The sequence below is a fragment of the Equus asinus genome, chromosome 3 (assembly GCF_041296235.1).
Source record: "Equus asinus isolate D_3611 breed Donkey chromosome 3, EquAss-T2T_v2, whole genome shotgun sequence".
In the NCBI taxonomy this organism is placed as follows: Eukaryota; Metazoa; Chordata; class Mammalia; order Perissodactyla; family Equidae; genus Equus; species Equus asinus.
In genome coordinates, this window is record NC_091792.1 from 81,062,811 (window position 1) to 81,089,121 (window position 26,311).

Sequence of the window (26,311 nt, forward strand, 5' to 3'; positions counted from 1 at the left end):
AAAAATGGTAGCTATCATTATCCAGCTAGCAATTTTAAATAGAGCATTCGTTTTCCCTTAACAATTGAACTCAGGTAGGTAGAATTAGTCTCATTTGTTAGTATCATTATTTTCTATTCTCATTCGTTTATTCCATGTGTTTTTACTGGAGACCTATTTTGCCACCTCCTGGCGGTGGGCCCTGAAATGGTGGCTCTGAGTAAAACAAGAGGTCCCTCTCCTCACAGGGCTCACATTCTGATGTCAAAAAAAATTTTTTAAATAAAGCAAATGTCACTGTAGTAATAAAAGTACTGTTGAGCAAATGAAGCAGGATGGTGGGCTAGTGGGAAGGGATATGAGGAGACAGCTTTACCTAAGGTGGTTGCAAAGACTTCTGTGAGTGGTGACATCTGAGCAGAGTCCCGAAAGGGAGAAGGAGCGGATGTAAGCCTGAGAGGACCACGCGAGGCACAGGAAGAGCAGCAGGGAAGCCTGAGGCAGGAAGGGCCCCGAGACAGGGTGAAACAGGCTGAAGGGTTGGAGATGAATTGAGGAGCATGTAAAGACTTACCAGCCATAGTAAGGAGAAGAATGGGGAGCCATTGGGGCAGCCAAGTTTAAATTCAGAAAGATTTCTCTAGGTGGCTACTGCAGATTCTGAGGGGAAAGATATGGGTGCTAGATGAACTGTAGCCTATTAAACGGTGAGAAGACATATTTGGAATATATTTTGAAGCTGGAGCTGATGGGGGTGAGAAAAAGAGGAGAAGCAAGAGAGGCCACTACTTTTTGGCTTGTGCACCTGGGGGACAATTGACCCACGAAGGCCCAGGAAGGGGCAGAGTTGAGGATGCCAGTCAAGAGCCCTGCCTGGGCATGTTAAATTTGAGATGCTGACGGACAGTCAAGTGAAGATACAAAAGAGGCAAACATGTTTTTAAACTATCATTATTGGGCTTCTATTTGTTTCAAAATTATTTTCTCTATTTTTCACATAGCAAATCTTGCTCGTGGGCATATACTCAAAGTTGCTGAAGTGATCTTTGATTATAATTCTCTCAAGTGATTTTACTTGTAGAAAGCTCTTCTAGACTATATTTTCTTTAAAAGAATTCCCTATGTTTTAAAGACATCTGTCTGGGACTTTCTAAATCCTCCTCCTCAGGAGAAGCATGATATTTTAGTAGGAATATGACACACGGCAGTGCCACTCATGAGGCACATACCAAAGCCTGGAGTTGTCTGTGTTATCTTGGTGTATTCAAGATGTAAGCCTGTACCAGGTTCTCTAAAGCAGGATTCAACAAGCTGGGGGTCACAGGCAAATGCAGCCCCTGTCTGTTTTTCTGAATGAAGTTTCATTGGAACACGGTCAAACCTATTCATCAGGTACTGTGTATGGCTGCATACACACTACACTGGCAATGTTGAGTGGTCCCTACAGAGCCTTATGGCCCACGAAGCCTAAAATATTTACTACTTGGCCTTTAAAAAATGTTAGCTGACCTCTGTTCTAAAGTTTCTTCTGATCATGCAGCCTCATGATTTCATGATTTGAGGAAAAGTGCATCAGAAATGAGCTAAGATCTATATCCATTTACCACCTGAAACAATTCTAAGAACAGACCTGATATTCAACATTTAATTTTAGTGATTTGCTTTTCTTTCCTTTACAGCTGAGAATCAGAATTCAACCAAAACAACAGAAAGAACAGGTAAATTAATTTTGTTTCCTTTGAAAATATTCATGGGTAAAATCCCAAGAATGAGACAAAGTAGATGAATCAGTTTGAGGGCAGAGTGAAATAGTGCAGAGGAAAATGTTACATGGCAACTGAAATGTTTAGGAGATCTTGAGTTAAAAACAACGCAGACCAGGAGAATGTCTAGTGTAATAACTGCAGTAGTCATGTAGGTAGGGAGTGATGAGTCATAGGGGGCTTCAGATAACCTTACGTTAAGATCAGAGGTGGGGGAGACTGTTTTCCCCTTTAGCTGTGGATATGGTTTACACTGGGTGGGGAAAGCAGTTCAGAAAGACAAGGAAAGTGTTCATGGAAGAAGTGACCTTCCAGGGTCGGATTATTCTGCTCGCTCGTTTCTCTAGCTTGGAGTTCAGCGCTAATGAGGATATGGGAAAGACCCACTAAAAAGTGACGAAGGGCTATTTATTCCCTACAGTTATGTGTAGACATTTTGTGGCCATTACAACAATTGTAAGCAATGATGGAATTCACTTTTCTTTAGCCTTATCATTTTCCCACAGACAGGCAGAGCTGATAACTTGTCCTTGAAAATGAACCTCTTGATTTCTTTGATAAGAGACCTCAGCTCTGAAAAAAAGTGGACCAATATGCCTCAGTGTACTGGGAAAGAAATAAACCATTTGCCCTTAATTTTCTCGAAAATACAACTGCATTAGTCAGGATTCTCCAGAGAAACAGAACAATAGGATGGAGATATACATGTGTACACATATCTAAATCTCTAAAGAGATTTGCTATAAGGAGTTGGCTCATACTTTATGGAGGCTGAGAAGTCCCAAGATCTGCAGTTGGCAAGCTGGAGGCCTGGAGACCTGGGGCAGCGGATGGTGCTGTTCCAGTCCAAGTCCAAAGGCCTGAGACTCGGAGGAGCCAGCGGTGTAAACAACAGTCTGGGAAGCAGCAAGCTCAAGACCCAGGAAAAGCCAGGATTTCAGTTTAAGTCCAAAAGAAGGGAAAGACCAATGACCCAGCTCAAGGCAGTTGGGCAGGAGGAGTTCCTTTTTACTTGAAGGAGGATCAGGCTTTTGGTTCTATTCAAGCCTTCAACTGACTGGATGAAAGCCACCCATAGTGGGGAGGGAAGTCTCCTTTCCTCAGTCTACTGACTCAAACGTTCATCTTACCACTGTCACAGACACACCCGGAATAATACTTGACCAAATATCTGGGCACCTTCATGAGCAAGGCAAATTGACACATAAAATTAATCATCACAACAGCAGTCCCATAGTGACCAGCACAACCTGTGAAAGATCTCAATGTACCATCTTCTTTAATGTCCTTAACTATGTTTCAAAGCCTCACGTGCATCATTCCACCTTTGATGGAAAATCAGCAGCCAGAACAGACATTACTAGTTCTGTCAAACCTGCCCACGGGCCTTTGGAACGGAGGACACTCCGTCCTGACTTATTTAGTGTGCTCCACACTCTGTGTGATGCCTGGGGACCAGTCGCTGATCTATAGGAATTCATATAAAGTGAAGCATGAATCATTCTATACAGAGAGTTGCTTAACTGAGTTTTCTAACTTTTAATGACAGAATCTTGACACTATTGTTCAATTAGGATCCACTCAAGCTACAAATACACCTGTAGCAAAGCAATAACCAGAGTTTTTTTTTTAACTTGGGAATCCTATGATGTTTAAAAGATTAGTTGAGAATAAACGAACTCACTTATGGAATGGGAAAAATATCAATATTTATGTGGTAGGACCTGGCATAAACCTCCACTTAGGAAGCTGTATAAATTCTGGGTATACTAAGAGGTATGTCCTCCTGTCAGAGATCTGCTGAGTCTTTGAGAAGCTCTCTGCTCGGTTCTTACACCTCTCAGTCTACACGGAAAAATCCTAAAAACTCACAGTCTCAGCACCGAGCTTAGGAAGCGTCACATTTCCATGGTCCTGCTCAGGAGACGGGCTCCTCCACTGAACACTACGATGCGCTTGATTTAGTGTGTTGGGACCCATTCCCTCTGTCTCCTCATATGTATCTGCATGGTCTGGGACCTGTTGAAGGAAGGCGGTGTTCAACTTGTCTTGACAGGAGTAATACCTTCTTGACTGGGACCTGGATTGAAATAGATTATATTTCAAAACAAGGTATATATTCAAAACAAGAGGAATGTACTTATAACTCATTCCTACTGATATGTAGCAGCTTAGGCAGCATAGGGTCTTGGTTGACAGCAGAATCCAAAACCTGAATTCACATCCTGGCTCTGCTGCCTACTTGCTGTATGACCTTGGGAAAATTACTTAATCTCTCTGGGCTTCCGTTTCCACTTTTTATAATGCAAATATTAATAAAACAATAATTGACTGAGTTCATATTTATAAAACACTTAGAACAATGCCTGGCACATAGTGTCCTACAAGGGCTTGAAAATAAAATCCTTTTTAGTATTTTCATGTCTGTATTTTAGATGACTTACACTCACATTCTCAGAAAGCATATGGCATATTGAAAAGTTTCTTAATGTTTTCAGGTCATACTTTTCAAATTGTGAATTTGAGGTAAGATGATGTATCTGTCTTGGGGGAAGTGTTAGAACATTCTAAACCTTTCAGAATCCTGAGAACACATTTCATTGATCTCATTGATAATGATGCCGTTAACAAGTAAGATGAACTCAACTCACTTAAAATATGTTGATTACATGACTTAATGGAAAGGAAACGGAAAGGATTTTGAGTCATACTTGGCTTATGTCTTAGCTTTTTCGCTTATTGTCAGATGTATTGCCTTATCTCTCTAAGCCACGGTATCTCTCATCTTTAAACACAGAATTAAATATGCTTAAGAACAAGGTGAAGTAGCACATATGGAAGTGAAGTAACACAGTGCCTCATTCATTCTTTGTATATTGTATGTAATTTTATGGAAATTAATAACTATTATACTCAAATCACAAAAGAAAAATACATCGTTCTTCTTCAACATATATTTCAACAGAGTTACCTAAAGTAAAAAATCGCCATTCACCGTTATTACTGGGTTAGGATGCTGTCACCTCAGGTTAGTCACATTGATGGCCCAAAGCAAAGTGAAGGGAATTTGAGACAAAGCTTTTTTTGCATTGCTTTAAGAGTACAACTAGGTCAGAAGGGTAAGGTCTGATGAGAGCAGAAATTAATTTTCATCATGTAAAGACACAGAAGTTCCCCTTTGATACTGTGCCCGTTAAGCAGATGGAGTGTGCTGTTATGGGTGAAAGTACATACTAGCTCGACAGAGGCTGGATTAAAAGGAACCGTGGCAAGAATCTAAAATCTTGAAGCCAGAAGAAACTTCAGGGATCATATCAGCATGTTGCCTCCCAAACACAGAATGGCACCAACCGTACTCATGGCGTTTACAGTCTGTGCCACTTAGGTGCCACTCACTGATCTAATAGTCCATCTTCCGCTCTGACGATGAAAGCCTAGAGTAGGGGACACTGGGCTTCCTTTGCCTGAGAGTCAGGATGCTCAGTCAGTTCCCATGGGCATGCTGGCAACTGTATGGATGCCTTGTATTAACTCTTACAAGGCGCTGCTTGTTTCTTCCATTTGCGTTTGTCCTGATTTCCAATTTCTATTTCATTCATCTTATGGTATGTATCAGGGTGTAAGCTCTTCAAATCCATTTGGTTAGGAGTTCGTTTATAAGTAAAATTCCATAAACAATAGCATAGTCTCTCTTATTTTGCTCCTGGACGCACTGTTTGCCTTATTCTTTACCTCTTGCTTCATGTCTGTCAGCTTGGGTGTGCCTCTCGCCTCCCCGTTAAGCCCCTCAATGCAACAGCTGCCTCTGTGCTCTGTGCTACTTCCTTCGACAGCTACTGTCGACCCAGAGTAGGTGTCTATTTTTTCTATTATTGCAGAAAACGTGAAAAAATTAATGAAACAATGATTTTAAATACGTACCAGTCCTTCTATTAAGATAAAAACGATCGTCTTACTAATTTACTTTGTTTTTAACAGTCGTCACTTCTGCTGCCAAAAAGTTTGTTTATCCATTCCACAAAGACTTACAGACCCTGCTTCCAAAGCTGCTCCAGCGTTTGGGAGACATAGTGAGCAAAATACAGACCCTTGCCTCGAGGATCTTATATTCCGGTAGTGGAGACGAACTATGATCGAGAAACACGCTAACTACATGACATAGCAAGTTAGAAGGTGACAAGTGCGATGAGAGCAAATGCAGAGCCGTGTAGGAGGGAGGGGTCACGAGTGCTGGGGATGCGGGGACCAGTTCGCAGTGTTGAAAAACTAGTCAAGGTGAGCCGCTCTGAAGAGATTTGAGTAAATATGAGAAGAAGGTGAGCCACCACGGGGGTAGGGGAAGAGCATCCAAGCAGAGCCAGAACTGGACGAGACGCCGGGGGTGTTTCAGACATGCGCCGAGTCCGTGGGCGGGGAGGCAGGGACTGGCCCGGCGGATGACCTAGGGTTTGGTGGGCTATTGCAAGGACTTTGGCTTTTTCTGTAAGTGGAATGGAGAAGCACTGGGGGTTTTGAGCAGAGGGGTGATATGATCTGATTCATGTTTTATAAGTATAACTCTGTGAGCTCAGGAGAGACTGTCAGCTGAAGCAAGGTTACCTTTTACAAATTTTCCAGGAGAGAGATGATGGTAGCTTGGACCGGGATGGTCACAGGTAGGTGGCACGAAATATCTAAATTCTGATATATTTTGGAGGTGCAGCCAGTAGATCTTCCTGATGATCGCATGTGGAGTACCATAAAAAAAGATGAGTCAAAAATAGCTCTGACGTCTTTGGCCTGGTCAGTTGGAAGGAGTGACTGCCATCAGCCAGGATGGGAAGGCTTCAGAGAAAGCGGTTCAAGCTTGGACATGCTGAGTTTTAGATTTTTATTATTTGTCAGTAGGGAATCTAAATTTATGAATCTGGAGTTTAGGAAGGATTCCTGGGCTAGAAGTATAATTTGGGTGATCAGGCATTGACATTGTATTTAAATGTTGAAATTAAGTGAGATCACCAAAGAAATTAATGCAGTTAAAGATGAGGAGCAAGAACTAAGTCTTGGGGCCCTCCAAGATTGTGAGTCAGAAAGAAGACGAGGGACCAGCCAAGGAGACCAAGAAGAATAAGCCATAAGGTAGGAGAAAAACCAACAGAGTATGCTCTACTGGAAGCCACGTGAGGAAAATGTGTTAAGGAGGAGTGAATGATTTATTGTGTCAACATCTGAAAAGTTTTTCTTTTTTTTTTTTAAATGTGTGCTTTTTTGGTGAGGAAGATTGGCCCTTAGCTAACACCTGTTGCCAATTTTCCTCTTTTTTCTTTTTTTTCTTCCCCAAAGCCCCAGTACATAGTTGTATACCCTAGGTATAAGTCCCTCTAGCTCTTCCATGTGGGACACCACCACAGCATGGCCTGGGGAGCAGTGTGTAGGTCTGAGCCCAGGATCAAAACTGGCAAACCCCAGGCTGGCAAAGCAGTGTGTGCCAGCTTAACCACTCAAACACAGGGCCACCCCCTGTGAAGTTCTTTTTTAAAATGGGACATGAATCCATCAAATTGCAATTAGAGACCAGTTCCAATTATTTATAAATAATGGAAAACAATTAATAGTCATTCAATTCAATTGATTTTTAGCCCCTCAGACACATATTAAATGTTCGTGTATCAAAAAGAAGTGTAGGCAACACAAGGGAATAAAAATAATTTTATAAGAACACATAGTTTCACTTTCTTTCTCATACTAGCATGTTTTATCCTCTACTGTCTCTCACATTTATCTCCCATTTATGTCCATGTATTCTCTCCCCTCCCCCAAGGAAGGTTCTAGAAAGCCATCAGAGACTCTGAACACAAGTCCTCAGAGGAGTCTCTGGCTCCCAGGAATAGGCCTGCTTTCACATCCTTGCCAGGCTCAGTCATTGGCTGGGAGCATCCCGGGGGAGGCATCAGCCCAAAAACAGTGATGCAGTGCAGACAGCAGGTGGGGAAGGTGCTCAGTTATGCTGTCTGTAGTTGAAGGACTGTAGGCACATTCTCGTGGCCACCGCAGGAGCCCTGGAAAATCAATAAGGTCTTCTGTCTTTAAAACTCCAAATGATTTATCAAATAATTAGTTTACAGCAAGGGCCAAATATGTACCACTGTCAGATGCCAATGGGGTAAATTTGGGTACATATTGTTACAGCAGACTAGGTTCTGAGGGTCTCTGCCTCAAACAGTCTGCTCCAGGTTCTGGCCTGAAGTTTGCAAACTGCGTTTAAATCAAGACACAACATATCCACAATCATTACAGTCACCGAAAGTCAGGGTCCAGGAGCAAAACTCTGTCATCTAAGAGCACCAAATACTCCAGCATTTCCAGCTCCTGCCCAGAGCAAAGAAGCATCTGTAACATGGAGATGTCTGAAGAGTCTATTTCATGTATTTTTACACTTGGAATTTTTGAGAAAATAAGACAAATTGGTTAAAAGGTACAACTCTTTAACGGCCTAATCACAATATAATAATGGAATATTATCAAATAATGTAACATATTAATATAATATGACATATTATGTTACAATTTTATAATAGTATACATAATATAAGCATATTAGTATTAGGTACTCTTCTAAGCAATTTGAATTTGTTTTTACTCATCTAATTTTCATAATAATACTATGATGTAGAACTATTATGATCATCATTTGTAGATGTGGAAACTCAGACACAGAGGTTAGGTGACTTGCCCAACGCCCCACAGCAAACAAGTGCTTAGAGCCCAATTTGAACCCATGTACTCCGTCTTCAGAATCATGCTCTTAACTACTTGCCTGTACCTCTCTTGCACCTCCTCTGCCAATGCTGCTTTACTAGTAACGAAGGGCAATAGTCTCAACAAAACCAAGAGATCGTCAGCTCTGAACACACCGTGTTCTTCCGTGTTAGTTGCAGAAGGAATCATATTAGGTTCACGTCCGCTAATTCAGCCAAGAACCATAATTTCGTCAATACGATTATGCTAATTGGCAGGTTTTCTCTAATTGTGGGTCATATTTTCTTTTAAATACAAAAAAAAAAAAATACCAGAAGGAATTACATGTAGTAGAGGTAAATTGAGTGTGTGTACTGGATTCAGAAATAATTAATTAACTGAAGGTTGCAGTTAAAAGAAAAAAAACCCAAAAATTTTACAGTCTCTGTTCAAGGAGTCAATAAATCCTTCTTTGAAGAAGGGTTAGCTCTCCTGCCTACCTATGGATCATTAGCACTAGCAGTTGGCACTGGGCAGTAAACAAGTTTGACGTAGGAAAGCTTGAAGTTTCATCTGAAGAAGATCTATTATGCTCAGAACTGTAGCTGCCACTTAGCCTGCCTATGAGAAGGTAAGAAGGTAGGATGTGGAGTCTTGACAATGCTCCCGTGGGAAATCCCACGTGGATTAGTGCCATTTGTTATTTAATCAGCCATCTTGTTCTCTACCAACACAATCAAAAGAGCATTCATCCTCACTAAAACACTTGACACTGGAAAAAGCAACTAAAAGTACCAAGGTTTCAGCCAGTTCTCACTCTGATTTAATATTCCTTTTTCTGCCTGCTTAGTGCACTAGCCTGACATTTTTCTTTGTTCTTCTGGGCATATATCTGGCTTCCTCCCACAGATCTCTTGCATGGCAAGAACGGTACAGACTCTAAACATTATCTTCCCCCACAGATGTCAAAAATGTATGAGTGTGCAGTGCGTGCTGGGCTGTGGGTGGCAAAGAGGGAAAGATCCCAGGCGGTCATAGGGGGTATCAGTTTCTTTGATGCAGTTATAAAGACCTCAGTATGCCCAAGGGGGCCATAATGATAAGAGATGCTGTTGGTTCAGGCAAGCAGTCGCTACATTCCACTGCACATCCACAGTGGCCAGAGTTCCCCGTGGGGCACACCAGGAAGCTGCGATTCAGCAGAGAGAGAGAAGGCAAATGGGTGTGATAAAAAGAGATCACTTTTCCTACAAGGGACACAGAATGCTTTTTCAAACAATTTTCCAAATACAAATTATATTTTATCCCAAATTCACAAGAATAAATGCTTTAAACTTATAAAACGTTTAATTGTTTATATTTCCTTGAAACTTGTGGATTTTGAATAGGACATTTTTATTCCTAATTTTTTGTTGCAGTCTTTCTGACTGAAGATGGAAAATTTTAACTTAAGCAAACAAATAATCATAAAAATAAATTTTCTTTGGAAGAAAACAGCATGCACAGTGGTGGAAATGCAACCAAGCAACAGTTACTCTAGAAAAGGCACCCGGGGGTAAACAACTGCTGAGCTTGAAAGATGAAGATGAAGGAATCTTCTTTGATTTTTCCCCCAGTCCTTCTAATCGAAGTCTACATTGCAATCTTTCACTTCAAGCACTAAGAAACACTATAAAATCTGAATTCCTGTGCATTTATGTCCATTTTAAGTATTTTCAAGGGAAAAAATCACTATCACCCAAGTTATAGTATCTGAAATGTGAATAATGCTTTTGTATAGATTTGCATCCCACAAGAATGTCGTGCAGTAGATGATAAAGACTGTAGCCCTGGATAAGAGACTTACTCAAGTTTATTTGGCCAGTTCTTAAAGATGTAATACTGATATCTGGGTTTTGTGATTCTAACTGTAATCATTTTTACAGGACATATAGATGAACATATGATTTAGTGTACAATTGTATGTATTCTGTTATTCAACAGTAAACAGATCTTCACAAATGCAAATTGCTTGAATCTGCAAAGAAATCCAGTAAGAAGAGTTAATGCTATGGTCTGACTCTGGATTTGTGGTTTTCCTACAGTTAACACTCTACCACCAGATACATCACCTTCTAAAACCAGTAAATTACCCTCAATAACAATTCCAGAAAACGTCTCACAGTCTCAGGGTGTAACTTCTGTGTGTATGAGGGGAAACTTGCTTTGCTTGGGCCCTCCTCAAGAAAACCTTCCCAATCTTTTTTGTTACAATAACTTTATTGAGGTATAATTGATATCCAAAAAACCTGCACATCCACAGTCAAGGGAAGGCACAAAGAAATTTCCAAGGTGCTGAATTTGTCTGTCCCCTCGATTGTGGTGATGGTGTCACAGTCTGTGCAAGCGTCCAGACTTGTCAGTCTGTGTGCATCCACACCCCACCAATCCTGAGACAGGAAACAGAGCTCTTCCATATGGTGGAGAAAGGAGAGTCTCTTCAACAAATGGTGTTGGAAAACTGGACAGCCACATGCAAAAAAATGAAAGTAGACCATTATCTTACACCATGCACAAAAATCAACTCAAAATGCATTAAAGACTTGAATGTAAGACCCAAAACCATGAAACTTCTAGAAGAAAACATAGGCAGTATGCTCTTTGACATTGATCTGAGCAGCATATTTTCAAGTCCCATGTCCAAGAGAAACAAAAGAAAAAATGAACAAATGGGAATACATCAAATTAAAAAGCTTCTGCACAGCAAAGGAAACCATCAACAAAACGAAAAGACAACCTAACAATTGGGAGAAGATATTTGCAAACCGTATATCAGATAAGGGGTTACTATCCAAAATATACAAAGGACTCATGCAGCTCAACAAGAGAAAAACCAACAACACAATTAGAAAATGGGCAAACGATCTGAACAGAGATTTCTCCAAAGAAGATATATGGATGGCCAAAAGGCATATGAAAACATGCTCAACATCATTAGCTATCAGGGAAATGCAAATCAAAACTACAATGAGGTATCACCTCACTCTGGTCAGAATGGCTATAATTAACAAGACAGGAAACAACAAATGTTGGAGAGGGTATGGAGAGAAAGTAACCCTTGTTCACTGCTTGTGGGAGTGTAAACTGGTGCAGCCACTATGGAATGCAGTATGGGGTATCCTCAGAAAATTAGGGATAGATCTATCATATGATCCAGCTATCCCACCGCTGGGTATTTATCCAAAGAACTTGAAAATGCAAAGGCATAAAGATACTTGCACCCCTATGTTCATTGCAGCATTATACACAATAACCAAGATATGGAAGCAACCTAGGTGTCCATCAAGGGACGAATGGATAAAGAAGATGTGGTATTTATACACCATGGACTACTACTCAGCCATAAGAAATGATGAAATCTGGCCATTTGTGACAACAGGGATGGACCTTGAGGGTATTATGCTCAGTGAAATAAGTCAGAGGGAGAAAGTCAAATACCATATGATCTCACTCATAAGTAGAAGATAAAAACAATGACAAACAAACACATAGCATTGGAGATTGGATTGGTGGTTACCATAGGGGAAAGGGAAGGGGGAGGGCAAAAGGGGTGATGAGGCTCACATGTGAGGGGATGGACTATAATTAGTTTTTGGGTGGTGAACGTGATGTAATCTACACAGAATTCGAAATATATTATGATGTACATCCGAAAATAAATAAATTAAAAAAAAATAGAAAAAGAAGGAAACAGAGTTCTTCGAGAAGGAGTGGTGTTTCCACCTGAAGCATCATGCCTGTAGATCGCAGAGGCTTACTCACATGGAGGTTGGGGGTGGGGGAGGATTGTGAAGATTGGCACACATTAACCAAAAGTGACATTTTTTTTCTTTCTTGAAGAAACAGGCACTGAAAATGCAAAAAATGCAAGCTCCTCTTCAACTAACCCCTCTTATTCCAGTGAGTAATAGACATATCTTCATTTCTGGCAGTAGATACGCAGAATATTTGAATGTGACCAATAAGGGACAGAATTGGATTATAAACAGACTATTATCAACTTTACTAAATCTGCAATCCCATTAGAATCCTATCTAAGTGCCGCCTGCTTTGAGAATTTCCTACTATTGAGTCTGGTTTTAAGGAACACATTTTGGGATTTTTTTCTTAGCTTAGTGCTGAGCAATTGCCACCGAGCTTCAAGGTGAATTTGTGAGACTAGTCTTAGATAAGCCAAAGTGCACAGGCAGAGATCTCTATAAAAATGAATTGTTAACCTTTATAGAAGTTTATCTTAATGGGGAAAATGGCCCTTTAGAGGTCGGCCTGGTGGTGTAGTGATTAAGTTTGTGCTCTTCACTTTGGCTGTCTAGGGTTTGCTGGCTCAGATCCTGGGGGCAGACCTATGCAACGGTCATCAAGCCACACTGTGGCAGCATCCCACACACAAAATAGAGGAAGATGGGCACAGATGTTAGCTCAGTGGCAATCTTCCTCAATCAAAAAGAGGAAGATGGGCAACAGATGTTAGCTCAGGGCCAATCTTCCTCACCAAGAAAAAAAAGGGGGGGGCGCTTTTAAGACATTCCGTTTTAGCAAAAACATATATATGTCGTGTAACATATATGTGTATGCTATGACTGAATAGAGAAAATTCATTAATTTCCATAGAAATTAAGAATAAGATGAATATACGTGAAGCTGGGGTGATAAAAGATTATCTTAGGTTTAGATAAAGTCATTCCATTCAATAAGGCAGCTTTGCATTTGTTGACCTGCTGACTCATGGTATCTTCATTTTGGGAGGTAATTAGTTCACTCAAGGTCTAATGGGAAACAAATATTTAAGCATAACAGTGAGAGTGAAAACCACCCCACAAATTAATTGCCTCACTGTTCTCACCCCCTGATGAATATGAGGAGCACATATGCAAGGAGATGAGGACACCTAACTGAACAGTAGCTAACCTCTGCTTCTCTAGTTGTATCCCTGTGACAGCTTCTTCCTTTCATCACTGTGGTTTGAACCTGGGAAATGGCTGTCAGAAGAGAAAGCAGATGCTAAAAACATAGCAAAACTCTCCTCTTAATAAAAACTGCAGCAACACCACTCCCCCAAACAGACATGCACACACACACGCACACATGCACATCTTTCTTGAGCCATGTTCATTTTTAGAAATCATATACACTGTAATATCCACTTATTATTGTGTGCCTTTTAGTTTTAAGATATTATTATGGAAAGATATCTGTGAGTTTTTAGAAAGCCAACGTTACAATGAGAGCAGTCCCAGTATGGGCTATCCATATATTTGTTTCCAGTAACTTCATTAGAACGTAGTAAAGAATACAATGTGTGAATGCGGGTCTCACTCAGGTCTGGAGGACATATTCTGCCTCTCCAGTCTCCCATCTCCTCACTCTTCCAGTTTCCAGCAAAGTGGGCAATTCTCTCTTAGGTTTGGAATTTTATTTCAGAAAGACTGCAAGACTGACATCCAGTGGATACGTCAGAAATGACAACTAGAGCAAAACCCATGAATCAGATCAATCTTCTTTGCCTAGAATATATATTTAATAGAATGATGTTCAAAGAAGAAAGGAAGCATGCACGCTTTTGCACAGTTAGTAAACTGTACTGTGAAATTCAGTGGCCACTCTAATTGACAATGTTTCCATCTTTTAGGTATTATTTTGCCGGTGGTTATTACTTTGATTGTAGTAACACTTTCAGTATTTGTTCTGGTGGGTTTATATCGAATGTGCTGGAAGACAGACCCAGGTAGGTAACAGTGTTTTGTTTCATTTTGTTTTCCTGAAAGGAGAATACACATGCTCAGTTTAAACTTGAATTTAAACGTTTAAGGAGAGAGAGGAATGATAGAAAGAAATAAAATCCCATATTGCTTGATTGCAGAAATAGAGGATAAGAGGCAGAGAAATCGATGGAATGCTCGTGAATGTAAGGAGTGGCGAGTCACTACTGCTGGCAGATATTATCAAATAGGAACGAATTATTTTTAATGAAATAGCCCCAGTTTTGTGGGTGATTTGGGGAATGTGGTAGTAAAGAAGGCATAAAAAGACATACTTTATCTATAGTGAAGATTTGTTCCATTTCCATGCAACAGAGAATAAAGCGAAGTCTTGCTAAGAATTTGGCTTAGGGGCCCTGGTCTCAGGAAGAGTGCTGTGTGGCTTCCTAGCCTCCTGGGAGGTGCAGCTTCCTCATGGGCAAGGTGCCCTCCATGACTGTGTGCTGCTAAGTGAACAGGCTCCTCAGGCTACAACGTGGTTGTAATTTTTAGTGGGATTTTAGTTTGAAAATTCTTTGTTATCCTTCTTAATCTCCCCAGTAACGTTTAACAGTCTTTCCTCTTTTCTTTAAAATGACACTGTTCTTTTTTACGTCCTCACTCTTTGTTTTCTTCTTTCTGCTCTTTCAATTTCTTCCCCCTCCCTCTTAAATATTTGTGGATCCAATAATTGCATTATATTTTTTATTCTTTTTTTAGGTAAACTTTTTATTTTAGAATAGATTTAGAGTCTCAGAAAAGTTGCTAAGATAGTTATGGAGAGTCTCCATATACCCATACCCTATTTCCTTTTTTATTAATAATCTTCTGTTAGTATGGTATATTTGTCACAATTAATTATGGCATTGTAATGTAATGCATTATGTAAGAATACACTGTTACTAACTAAAGTCCCTACTTTATTCAGATTTCTTGCAGTCTTTACTCAGTCTTTTTTCTATTCCAGGAACTGGGGCTCTCTTTTTACTCAAAGCTTCATCTGATCCCCCTTCAACCCCCATGGGTCAGCAATCCCCTGTGTCATGTTGAACTTCAATCTCTCTTTTCATTCCAGAGCCCTGCTCTGGTTGTGTAATGGAGTGTCATGTGTCCACACCTGCATCCATGGTATTCTTTCCAGAATGTGCAGCCTACCACTTAGTATTTGTGCTGCACCTAATCTCCAACCTATCCATTAGGATGTAGCTCAAACACTAATTTAATGTATCTTTGTATAACACACCATCTGTTTAAGCAGAATGGAGTGTTCTAATTCTATAGAATCTTACAACGTTATTCATCACGCTATAGTACGGTTACTTCTCTATGTGCCTGCTTCCCCTGCAAGATGGATGTCTTAGTCTACTGAGGGTGCTATAACAAAAATGCCATAGACCGGTGGCTTAAACGACAAACATTTATTTCTCACGGTTTTGGAGGCCGAGAAGTCCAATCAGGCTGCCGTCAAATTCAGTGTCTGATGAGGGCATTCTTCCTGGTTTATAGACAGCTGCCTTCTCTCTGTGTCTTCACATAGCAGAAGGGACAAGAGAGCTCTCTGGAGTCTCTTTTATAAGGGTACTAATCCCATTCATGAGGACTCTGCCTTCATGACCTAATTACCTTTCTAAGACCCAACATCCTAATACCATCGCATTGGGCATTAAGATTTGACATATGAATTTTAGAGGGACACAAATATTCAGTCCATAACATCAGATAGCCCCTCCAAGTCACAAACCACATATTGTCCACCGTGCATTGTGCATAATATATAGTACAGCCTTACTGTATACTTGCTGAGTTAAATTTTTAAATTTTCAGTAAGATGGAACCTTTCCTTTCCTCATTTTAATTCTAAATATTTCACTGACAGAACTCTATCTAAGTCAATATACTGTCAAAAAGTAAAAAGTCTTTGATAGATAAAATGTACACTATCCTTTGTTGCCGCGTGGACAGTGTCCCCCAGGATAACTAAGGAGGGCTGCTCCTGAGCCCACCTCTGACCACACACTGCACGACGGTGCAGGGAGAGTCAGCAGACAGAAACTGCAGTGTTCACTTGAGCTCTGGGTGGAAAATAAGAAGAAAACAAGTCAATGTCTTTCCATTTGGGAGTTAGTGACTAAACTTCTTAATAATGTCTGAAATATGTTTCCTTACTTGGTTTCCAGATGGGAAATAGCATTTTTATAAATCAGTTTAATTTCTCTAAGTTTCTAAACCACCAATCCTATCTTTTATGGGAAATCAACCATCTAAGTTGAAGCCTGTGGGTGTTGAGTGTATAGGATAGGTAAAAAATGAGTGTGCTACATCTATTTGTAGAAATATCCCGTGCTGAAAAACCGCTCTGCATAAGAAGATTTGCAAATAAGTTCTTTGAAAAGTTGACATTTTCTATTAAAGAGGACTCTGTGGATGAATTGGATCATTCAAAAAAATGTATACTCCTACCATTAGAGAGTTATTTTGAAGACATACAGTACTTTAGAACCAAGTGCAGCAATTGTACAATTAGCCAAATCTATTTGATTATTGTTAATTTGGTTTTCCAAGCAGAATTTACAGCATTGTTGTCATTAAATTAGCACCATTAAACACGCTCAGTTAATCGCTCTTCAATATGTGGGTGAAACTTCATTAAGTTCAGAAAACAAGTGAGGCCATTTTGCTCCCTGGAAGACAACATGAACCAGAGATTGTGGTATGAAATTAAGTTTATCTGGATAATGTTGCCGGTAGTCTGAGCTTTAGCACAAATAAGAATGGCATATCTACAGAAAGTAGACTGTTGGTATGCATCTATCTGCTAATTAATCCATATTACAGTATTCTGAGGAAAAATATTAAAACAGGCATACAAAAAGTATCAATTTATTTTGAAACTGGGCCATGAGCATGATGAGTGGTATCGCACATAACACTTACAATGGGAATTTTAAAATACTGTTAGAACCCTACTCATGGTAGGTTAGATCTAGTTGGTGAGCAGCATTATGGTGCCACGAATTAAATCCTTGGGATTGAGAATCGTGATGGGATATCTTAAGCCAAGGTGACAGAAATAAAAGTAGCCAAAATATTAGTGGAAATTGAGGTCTTTATAAAACAACAACGGTCAAAGCCAGGAAAATTATATTCAAAGGGCATATCCCCATCACAAGAGCTAACTTAGAGATGAAAGGAAATCCATGAGACAGGAGCTGAGTAGCAGTGGAATAAAACCACAGCAAAATGAGGAACCAAGCAAGGGTGACCTTAAGTGATTACAGAAGATAGTTTGCCCAATAGGATTAGTTCAAGGTCTGAGTGCCAACATCTGCTCCTAAGAGGCCATCACTTGTGCAGAATGCATCATTCTGCATTCCCCCTCCAGACCCAAGTCGTTTTCTACCAGGACCTTGTGGAGCGGCCTGACAAAGCACACATAAGACGAGTTGCACTTAGTGGCCTCAGTAACGTTTTGCAGGGCACTTTTGAGAGGCTGAGTCAGTGGGCTCCAGATGCAGTTAAAGCAACAGCTGTGTCATAGCTCACCACAAACACAGTGACTGGCGTCTCCAGAAAGAGCAACGGATAAGAAAAGCCAAAATGCAATTCTCTGGTATAAAAAGGTAATTCAATACTCTGAGGAGAATTTTTTTCAGAAGTACTGAAATAAACTAAGACATTTTCTGGTAGCTGTGAGATATGCCATAATGAATAGTAGTTTCACATAGCAATATAAAACTATGATCTTAAAATTTGTCCAGAACTCAGTTCAGTGGAGCTGGCCTAGTTAGGACCACCCGGTGAATGTATGAACCACACCCAAGGAAATGGTTGATGGGTGGCGGGATAGAAAAAGTGAAAAATTGGCTTTAGAAACTTCTGCACAGAAAGTGGCAGGGGTCTCAGGTGTTTTGTAGCCAAGCTCCTCGCACCACTAATAACAATCCTCTCCTCTCGTAGGCGCGCCAGAAAATGGAAACAACCAGTAAGTAATGCCACATCGTCTTTTTCCTAGAAGCTCTGATCCTACCACTTATGTAGGAAAAGTATTGATCCTCTACCTGCACCTCTTTTTGGTTTGTTTTTAAAGAATTTGTGTAGAAAGCACTACATATGGGGTTCGGCTAACTGTCAGAGTTCTCTCTATTCAACAAATTCCAACCGCTAAAAAAGAAGGTTGCTCTTAAGCTTGGATAAAGTGGTAAAATGGGAAATCAGAAGAGGAAATGCAAAGATGGAAGAATGAATATAACTATGAGGAAAAAAATCATAGAAAACACACCTAGAGTTTTAAAATAGTTTTCCCAGTGAAATTTTCTTTATCACAGTTAGGGAGAAAGCATGCCTGCACCTCAAGGCAGCTCTGAGTAGCTTTGCCTTACCAGTCGGTGGTTGTTCTGCTTTGACTTTATTAAAACAAATAAAGCAATTGTTACCAAACTAGCCAACTATTCCAATGAAGGTGCTGCAAAGAGATAAATTGTTTTAATGTCGAAAGAAAATTCCGTGGTTAAGTTTTCTTTGTTGACCTGAATTTGCAGTCTGCCTTTATGTTGGTGTTTTTGTATGTTTATCAGGTTATGAACTTTAGAAATAGTCTCCATAGATCACCGACCCTTCTTAATTAGAAATAGAGGCTCTTGACATGTTTGAGGAAAGGAATTGGGGTTTGAAACGGTTTAGAATCTGAGAAGGAATAGGTGGGAACTCTTGGTTAAAATAGACTGTTCGGACACTGTACTGCAGTCCCCAGGACATCATGAGAAGGAGCGTTCCTAGAACTCAGCATCAGCCCAAAAGGGCCGGAAACATTGCGGTGTCTTTCCCTTCAGACTCAGGACTGGAGACATGTGCAATATGGACCTTGTGACAAGTGTTTCACATGAGCCACCTTGATGTTTATCTGATGATCATCTCTGTAACAAAATGACAGAGATTTATTGGCTTGATTCCAGAAGGAGAGCATGCTTTAAAGCACATGTGTGTCTCTCTGCATGTGAAGAAACATAAAAATATATACGCATGTGTATCTTCTTTATTCTGTTTATATCACATTTACTTTCTTTCACAGACATTCACTGCTAATCACTGTGGTGCTAACAATGTGTTCTGTTCCAAATAGACCCCAGTCCGATAAAGAGAGTGTGAAGCTTCTCACTGTTAAGACAATTTCTCATGAGTCTGGTAAGCTCCCAGATTGTTGATTAGATGAAAAATGGTTATTTCCAAGTCTAACTTAGACTTTGTTCATGTGAAACATAACCAAAAATCATAACTTCTTTAGAAATAGTCAATTAGTAACTCCAGTAAAGACTACATTCTCCTATGAAGGGAAGATGAGCGCCAGAAATATCATTTTGGGTAAGACTCTTGACTATCTGGCTTTTAGAGGCTGCTTTTTTACAATGTATAGCTGTGTTCTAAAGAATGGGTGGTGGCTAGAGGCATTCTCTATTCCACAATAGTGGCAGAAAGAGCATTCAGTGTGCTACAGGGTTTTTTCATTGCCGTTTTGTTTCATTTTTGGTAATGGTTGTGTATAGCTTACTGGGACCAGGATTCATTAGTTAAAATGTAAATGATATTTTATATCATTTTGTATAATTTTAATTGAGCTTCCCAATGAGAACAAAACACAATTTCCTGTTAGTAAAATTTACATTTCTTTTTCCAATTTCTTAGGTTTTGATTTCATTTGATTTGAAATGTAGAAGTTTTTCAAAATATAGATAGGATTTGTATGAGTTATGTTTATGTCAAGAGAAATGAAAAATGAGATGCTGGATAGCTTTTAAAAATAAAAAAATCACAGATTATTTTCTTATTTTGAGTTGACCAAATATTTAAAACATTGATACCACAAAACAGATACATAAAAAGTAATCATTAGTTTTACAAAGCAATCTACGTGGCTCTAATTTAAATATCAAGTTACATTAATCCATTTACAATATTCAGTCTTCTTCAATTTTACCTGTACAAAATAGTCCCAGGAGACATATATTATGGAAAGTGAGAGCTGTAGCATGACAAACTACATTGTAAATACGTAGCAAGAAACAATTTTGTAAAACAGAAAGCTGTAAATAATGTTCGAATTCCAGAGCAAGATATCAAAGGCTGAATGTGTTCCCAATTTCAGGCAGGAAACTCTAACTAGAACCAACTACAACAGGCAAACAGAAGACTTGAAAAACGAGGGCACCCAAAATCTGCAGCCAGATGCCCAAGTGCTCCTTGAGCCGTCTTCATTCTCCTCTCTCTTCTACTCTTTGATGTACACATTTCCTTTACCCCACGCTGTTCTCTCTAAGGTAACCAGCTAAATATGGACAAAGGAGCCAATTTCACTCATAGGATAGCTGGAAACCACGCCCAGGTTCCCCCGGCTGTTCACTGGCCTTGGCTAAGTAGCCAAGCCTGTTCTACCAGGTCAGGAAGAAGGGCGAGCAAGCAGCCCACACATTAACTTGTCTTAACTAAGCTCCTGGAAGCCCCTGAGCGTGAGGGCACCGTTTGTCCAGGAGAGCTCTCAGAAGCTGCCCATAGCTATAAGCAGGCGTCACAGCAGTTTCCTGAGCCCTCCCTTACTCCCCTGGGGATTGAACAAAGCACTCGGCAGGCTCTGGCTTGCCAAGCTGTGGGTGGCAAGCTAACCAGAAGCTGGAAGAAGCCTGTTTGTGGGAGCCCCTGGCTCTCCTTGTGAGGACGGGGCCAGGGTCAAGATTACCTGCTCTACCACCCACTCCCACCAGAGAAATGACAATTGACAGCAGAATCAATCGAGGCTTCCAGAGGGGAGAACCCCAGAGAACCTCATGTTTCCCTGGTTGCAAATTTACTATCTGATTCTTCTTTAACGCCTAAGGAAATTTCTGCATAAACTGGTATCCCTCACCGTGGGAGTGACTGCAGTAACGAGTGGACCAGCCGGTGGTGGGACAGTTACGAAGACCCTTAACGCTCCAAGCTTGCTTTTCTTCACAAGTAGTTTTGCAGGTCACTAAGGAGGAAATATCATGGAAATAAAAAGATCTATTCTCTAGTACTTTTATTTCTGCCAGCCTCAATTTAGGAACCACATCTCTTAAGAAAATAACCTCTAAAGGTTAACCCAGCTGATTACCATAGAAAATATTTGGTGATAAGGCAAGACTGATATTGATGATTCAGAGTCGATTTCAATAGCCTAGAATTAATAATCTAAAACATACCAATCTCCAAATATTCTTTATATTACCATAATTTTAATAAAGTCTGTCTACCATTAATAAGACTTGATGGCTCCTGAAACACTCTCAAACAAATCTCTTCCCACTGTCTCTCAAAACTTGGTCAAATATGCTTTCTTTTTAAAGCCATGCTCACTACACTCAACAGAAGTTACATCATTACAATTATTTTCACTTAAATATCTCTTGCCCCATAGTGACATCTCTCCTAAATGTAACTGGAATAGAATCTGAAATGATTCGATTGGGTATAAGTTCACATTTTAGCCCAATTTTCCACTATCACCTATATAAAAATTGTAGATAGTTTAAAAATACAGAACAGAACTTGATGGAACAAATATGTAACTACTCCCCACTCAGAATTGACGATGGTTTTATTTTATGTAATTTACTAGTGGCTTAAGAAATACCGTGTTCATTAATGTGCCTAAGTTGGTAACAAAATGAAATTTGAGCTTCAGTGGCCATAAGAATTCATTGGATTGGTCAGTACTTCAATTTATAAACTTTGGTCTTATATCTCAAAATACACTGTGCCATTTTAGAGGTCAATAAAATCATGTTTCCATGGAAACAGAGCTCTGTAGCAACCCACCTTTGGCGCATTGCCAGGGGATGCTAAATTTTCTGGGTTTCTAGAAGCTCCAATGAGCCCTGGTTATTATTCTAGTCATTTTCTCCTTATAAGACAATTCCTGGCCCCAAAGCCTCCCTCTCAGATCGGGCCGTGGTGCTCCATCCATCCACAGTGCCCCCTTCCTTTAATACTTTCTCTCTCAAGCAGGGTTCTTCTGCGGAAAATGGAGCCCATAAATATTTAACATTTGATTATTTAAATTAGGAGCTTTGTTTAATGTAAAAGAGAACGTCTATTAGGGTATGACAAGAATGTGTTTTCAGAAAACATTGCACCAAATGGAGCAGATCAGGGAGTCCTTTATGAGAACATGTAAGATCCCACTCAGCTTCAGTACGAAATCTTGCCAAGTTAAACATCACCTTGATTGACTGCAAAATAGGCATGTGATGTGATGCATTTTAAACATGATTCCCATTTACATCACATCTCAGAAATTTAACATACCTTATCTTTTCTTTTCTTTTCTTTTTTTTTTTGGTGAGGAAGACTGGCCCTGACCTAACGTCTGTTGCCAATCTTCCTCCCTTTGCTTGAGAAAGATGGTCTCTGGACTAACATCCCTGTCAATCTTCCTTTACTTTGTATACGGGATGCTGCCACAGCATGGCCCAATGAGCAGTGCGTAGGTCCACACCCAGGATCTGAAATGGCAAACCCCAGGCTGCCAAAGCAGAGCGTGTGAACTTAACCACTACACCACTGGGCCGGCCCCATAGGTTATCTCATTTTTAATATGTAAGGCTATAAGAATTATGAAGAAAGCTGCTTAAATTAAAAATACGTAACTTCACAGAAGAAAGAAAACACAGCATCATTCAGTTTAATTTCAAAGTATTCCTGGACTTTGAACCATTTGGAGGAAGAAAAAACAAATCTGAATTCATTATAGTATTCCTCTGCTTAGAACATTCTAAGTTTGCATTACCTAAGGTGAAGTTCAAACACTTTAGCTTGTCTACAAGGCCTTAAATTCACAGCCACTTTTTTGTTTATTTTTACAAATAAAAGTTCATTAACAGCAAGAAATGAACAAAAGTGTAAAAGTGAGCAAAAGATTCATAGATTTACAAAGCCGTACATGGATTAAGAGTCTGGCTTCTCAGCCCTTCTCTGCATTTCCACCAAGGCTTCCTTGACTAGCCCAGGCTTTCCCTCCTCTTATCTTATTGTTAACTTGGCAAATCAACATGTATTACTACCTCGTAATATCTCTACATGGCTTAAACGGCCATTTTAATATTTGACCATATTATGCATAATGGAAAATAGAGAAAAATAGAGAATAGAAAACAATTAAAAATTACTCATGAAACACAACCTTGATACAATGAATATTGGCATTTGGGATATTTCCTTCCAGTTGCTTTTTTCTAGGTATGTATGTGTTTCATTTTCTTTTACTAAAATATCATTATTATAACTGCTATTGGAATTAAATTGTTACCGAATATTTCTCACATTTCCTATTCGCAATTAGACTTCGAAGGGAGATATTAGGAATTGTAATGATTTTCATATATTTGCTTTGCATGACTTCTGACAGACAGTAGGCATTCAACAAATGTTTATTGTGTTTACTGCTCATTCCTGTTCTTCACAGCCGTGGATTCCAGGCGGTGCTGTATCTTTTGCAAAGTAAACAATAGTGAGCACAAGCGTGCACTGGGTGGGGGCTTTGAGGGGCACTGCCCACTCCCTGGCCCTTCTCGGAGCATAAGACCCAAGGAGCTCTTGAAGGAGGGTCCTGAATTTGTTCCCCCACAGGTCTCTGGCACTTTTTATTATTGCCATGACCATGCAGGTGACAGGTGACATCAATGGAGTCCCCAGATACAGCGTTTCCTAACTGGCAGATAAAATCTGGGGCAAAACGGTGACATTTGTTCTCAAAGCTGCATACTTTGAGCCATGTTGCTTTATACACTGTGACCAATCCTGATGCTTGAACCTACCTGAAAGACACAGGTAATGTGAAACGTGGTAACCACAGATCCAAGGGCATGGAAGAGTGCTTGGGTCTCTCAGCTTCCCATCATCCTAGAGATATTCCTAATATCTCCCTTCGAAGTCTAATTGCGAATAGGAAATGTGAGAAATATTCGGTAACAATTTAATTCCAATAGCAGTTATAATAATGATATTTTAGTAAAAGAAAATGAAACACATACATACCTAGAAAAAAGCAACTGGAAGGAAATATCCCAAATGCCAATATTCATTGTATCCAGGTTGTGTTTCACGAGTAATTTTTAATTGTTTTCTATTCTCTATTTTTCTCTATTTTCCATTATGCATAATATGGTCAAATATTAAAATGGCCGTTTAAGCCATGTAGAGATATTACGAGGTAGTATACATGTTGATTTGCCAAGACGGAATAACACGGTTATTTTGAATAACGTCCCCTGTGCCGCTCTGTATGTCACCAAAGTGTTCATCTTGGTCTGTAAGTTCATTTTCACAAAACTCTCACTGAATTATTTAAACATAGGACCCTAGAATGTCTTCCTGATAAATTGGAATTTTATATATATGACATAGTTTTGCTTAGGCAGAGCCAGCTCATGGAACAAGCAAAAATCAACAACTCCTTCCCTAGCGTGTCTCTCTTGTTGTCACCTGCCAACTCACACCCCCTACCCCCGGGGAGTGAGTTAGCATTGCTCCTTTAGGGTGAAAACAGACTATGGCCAAAAAATGCTCATAAATCTTGGTGAACAATTTCCAGGCAATACCAAGAGGCAAATTGTGGCTCTGGTGACATTCTTGCAGGGAAATTGGACTTTCCTTGAAAAACAAGAAACTTTATTCAGCCTATTCACTCTGTGAGCTTGTAGATCAAAATGTATCTTGTTTTCAGGTGAGCACTGTGCACAAGGCAAAACCAAGAACTGACAGCTTGATGAATCCTCCCCACACCTGGGCAAGAAATATGTAAGTTTCCTAATTTCATTCACTGGGATACTCATTAGTATCTGTTTTATTAGCCTTCTGCAGCTCAGATTATTTTGAAAGACTTCTATAAGCTGAAAAGTTAATGGTTTGTGTCAGTGAAACCATCATCGTCTATTTTCCTATAAACAAACTCTAAGGGTTGCCAGAGAGATGAGTGTCTTGGGGTTTGTAGAAGATTCTTCCAGTTGCTCTGCCTCCCTCAGAAATGACACAGTTTCCTTTTTCTGCCTGTCAGTAATGTTTCCTTTGCCTGGGTCAGTATCCACGCACTAACAGCGGCAGTTAGACAGCGCTCTGTCCCTAACGAAGGCTCACAGGACCCAAAATGACAGTGCTTGCGCATGTGCAGTTCACGGCAGGGAGAGGTTACAGTCTGACAGCCGCATTCAAGCGAGGATGTGCATCACAGCCAAAGGCTGGCCCAGGGCAAGGAGTCCAGAGAAGCCAGACGGGAGGTCCGCTTGTCCTCCTCCTGTACAGACCACACCAGCATGCACTGTCTCTGGCTCCAGGAACCACAAATGTGTGCACAAAGCACCTCAAACAAGTTGACCCAAAATGTCGTCTCAGCTGGGCTTTCATACACCGTCCAATCACGTGGGCACTCTCTCTATACAGCCAACCGAGTGACAGAGCCCTCCCACTGTCTCAATCAGACCAGATGCAAATGATCAATCTTATCACCATAACTGTTAGTCAATAAATAATGGGAACCTCTTAAAACTATGGTTATAAGCAGCACTGCTTTCATCATGTTCCATGCTTTGACAAGCGTCAATGCAACACAGGTGCATTTCCTATGTCAGTGAAATGGCCCAGGCCAAATTCAGGCCTACTGGAATTAACTCTTTCAGCTTAGTGTGGGATTGTCTTTTCTTTTCCTGGGATTAAGGACATTTTCCTTGATTTTAATCTAGTTGTCATAGGAAGTATTGATTAAGTGCCATCATAATTAGTGTTTGATGCTTTTTAGGATCTACAGAAGAATCTACTCTTTGACAACTAAGAGTAAAACAGCAAAAGAACAAATAAATGTGTATATGCCCAGAATTGGCCCAACCACAGCAGCAGTCACTCTGGGAAGCATTCAGGGCAAGTAATGTCACTGTTGTGTCCACTACCTACGTCTACTGCCCAGCCACTAATATGGTGCTTTTACAGTCACTCAGCAAAGTGCTTGTTGAGTAAATCATGCCTGTCATGCTTCTCTGGCCAGTAGCAGGAGGTGGAGACAGAGGAGTGCCATCC

At 40.1% G+C, this 26,311-nt stretch overlaps 1 protein-coding gene across 10 annotated transcripts in view; it reads left to right on the forward strand.

The window, feature by feature from the left end:
- The window catches only part of EMCN (endomucin), a 118,891-nt gene that overhangs the window by 58,827 nt on the left and 33,753 nt on the right, over nt 1-26,311 (forward strand). For 5 of the 10 annotated variants that reach the window (XR_011502092.1, XM_044766380.2, XM_014846060.3 and 2 more), the window contains 6 exons: nt 1,659-1,697; nt 12,339-12,398; nt 14,128-14,223; nt 18,194-18,218; nt 19,356-19,417; nt 24,969-25,042. Coding sequence is in view for 8 of the 10 variants with exons in the window: in XM_044766380.2 (XP_044622315.2) it covers nt 1,659-1,697; nt 12,339-12,398; nt 14,128-14,223; nt 18,194-18,218; nt 19,356-19,417; nt 24,969-25,003 (317 nt within the window). In the remaining 2 variants the exon portion in view is untranslated. The remainder of the gene's footprint in view (nt 1-1,658; nt 1,698-12,338; nt 12,399-14,127; nt 14,224-18,193; nt 18,219-19,355; nt 19,418-24,968; nt 25,043-26,311) is intronic. The other 5 variants (XR_011502093.1, XM_070505292.1, XM_044766381.2 and 2 more) reach the window with 2 other exon arrangements.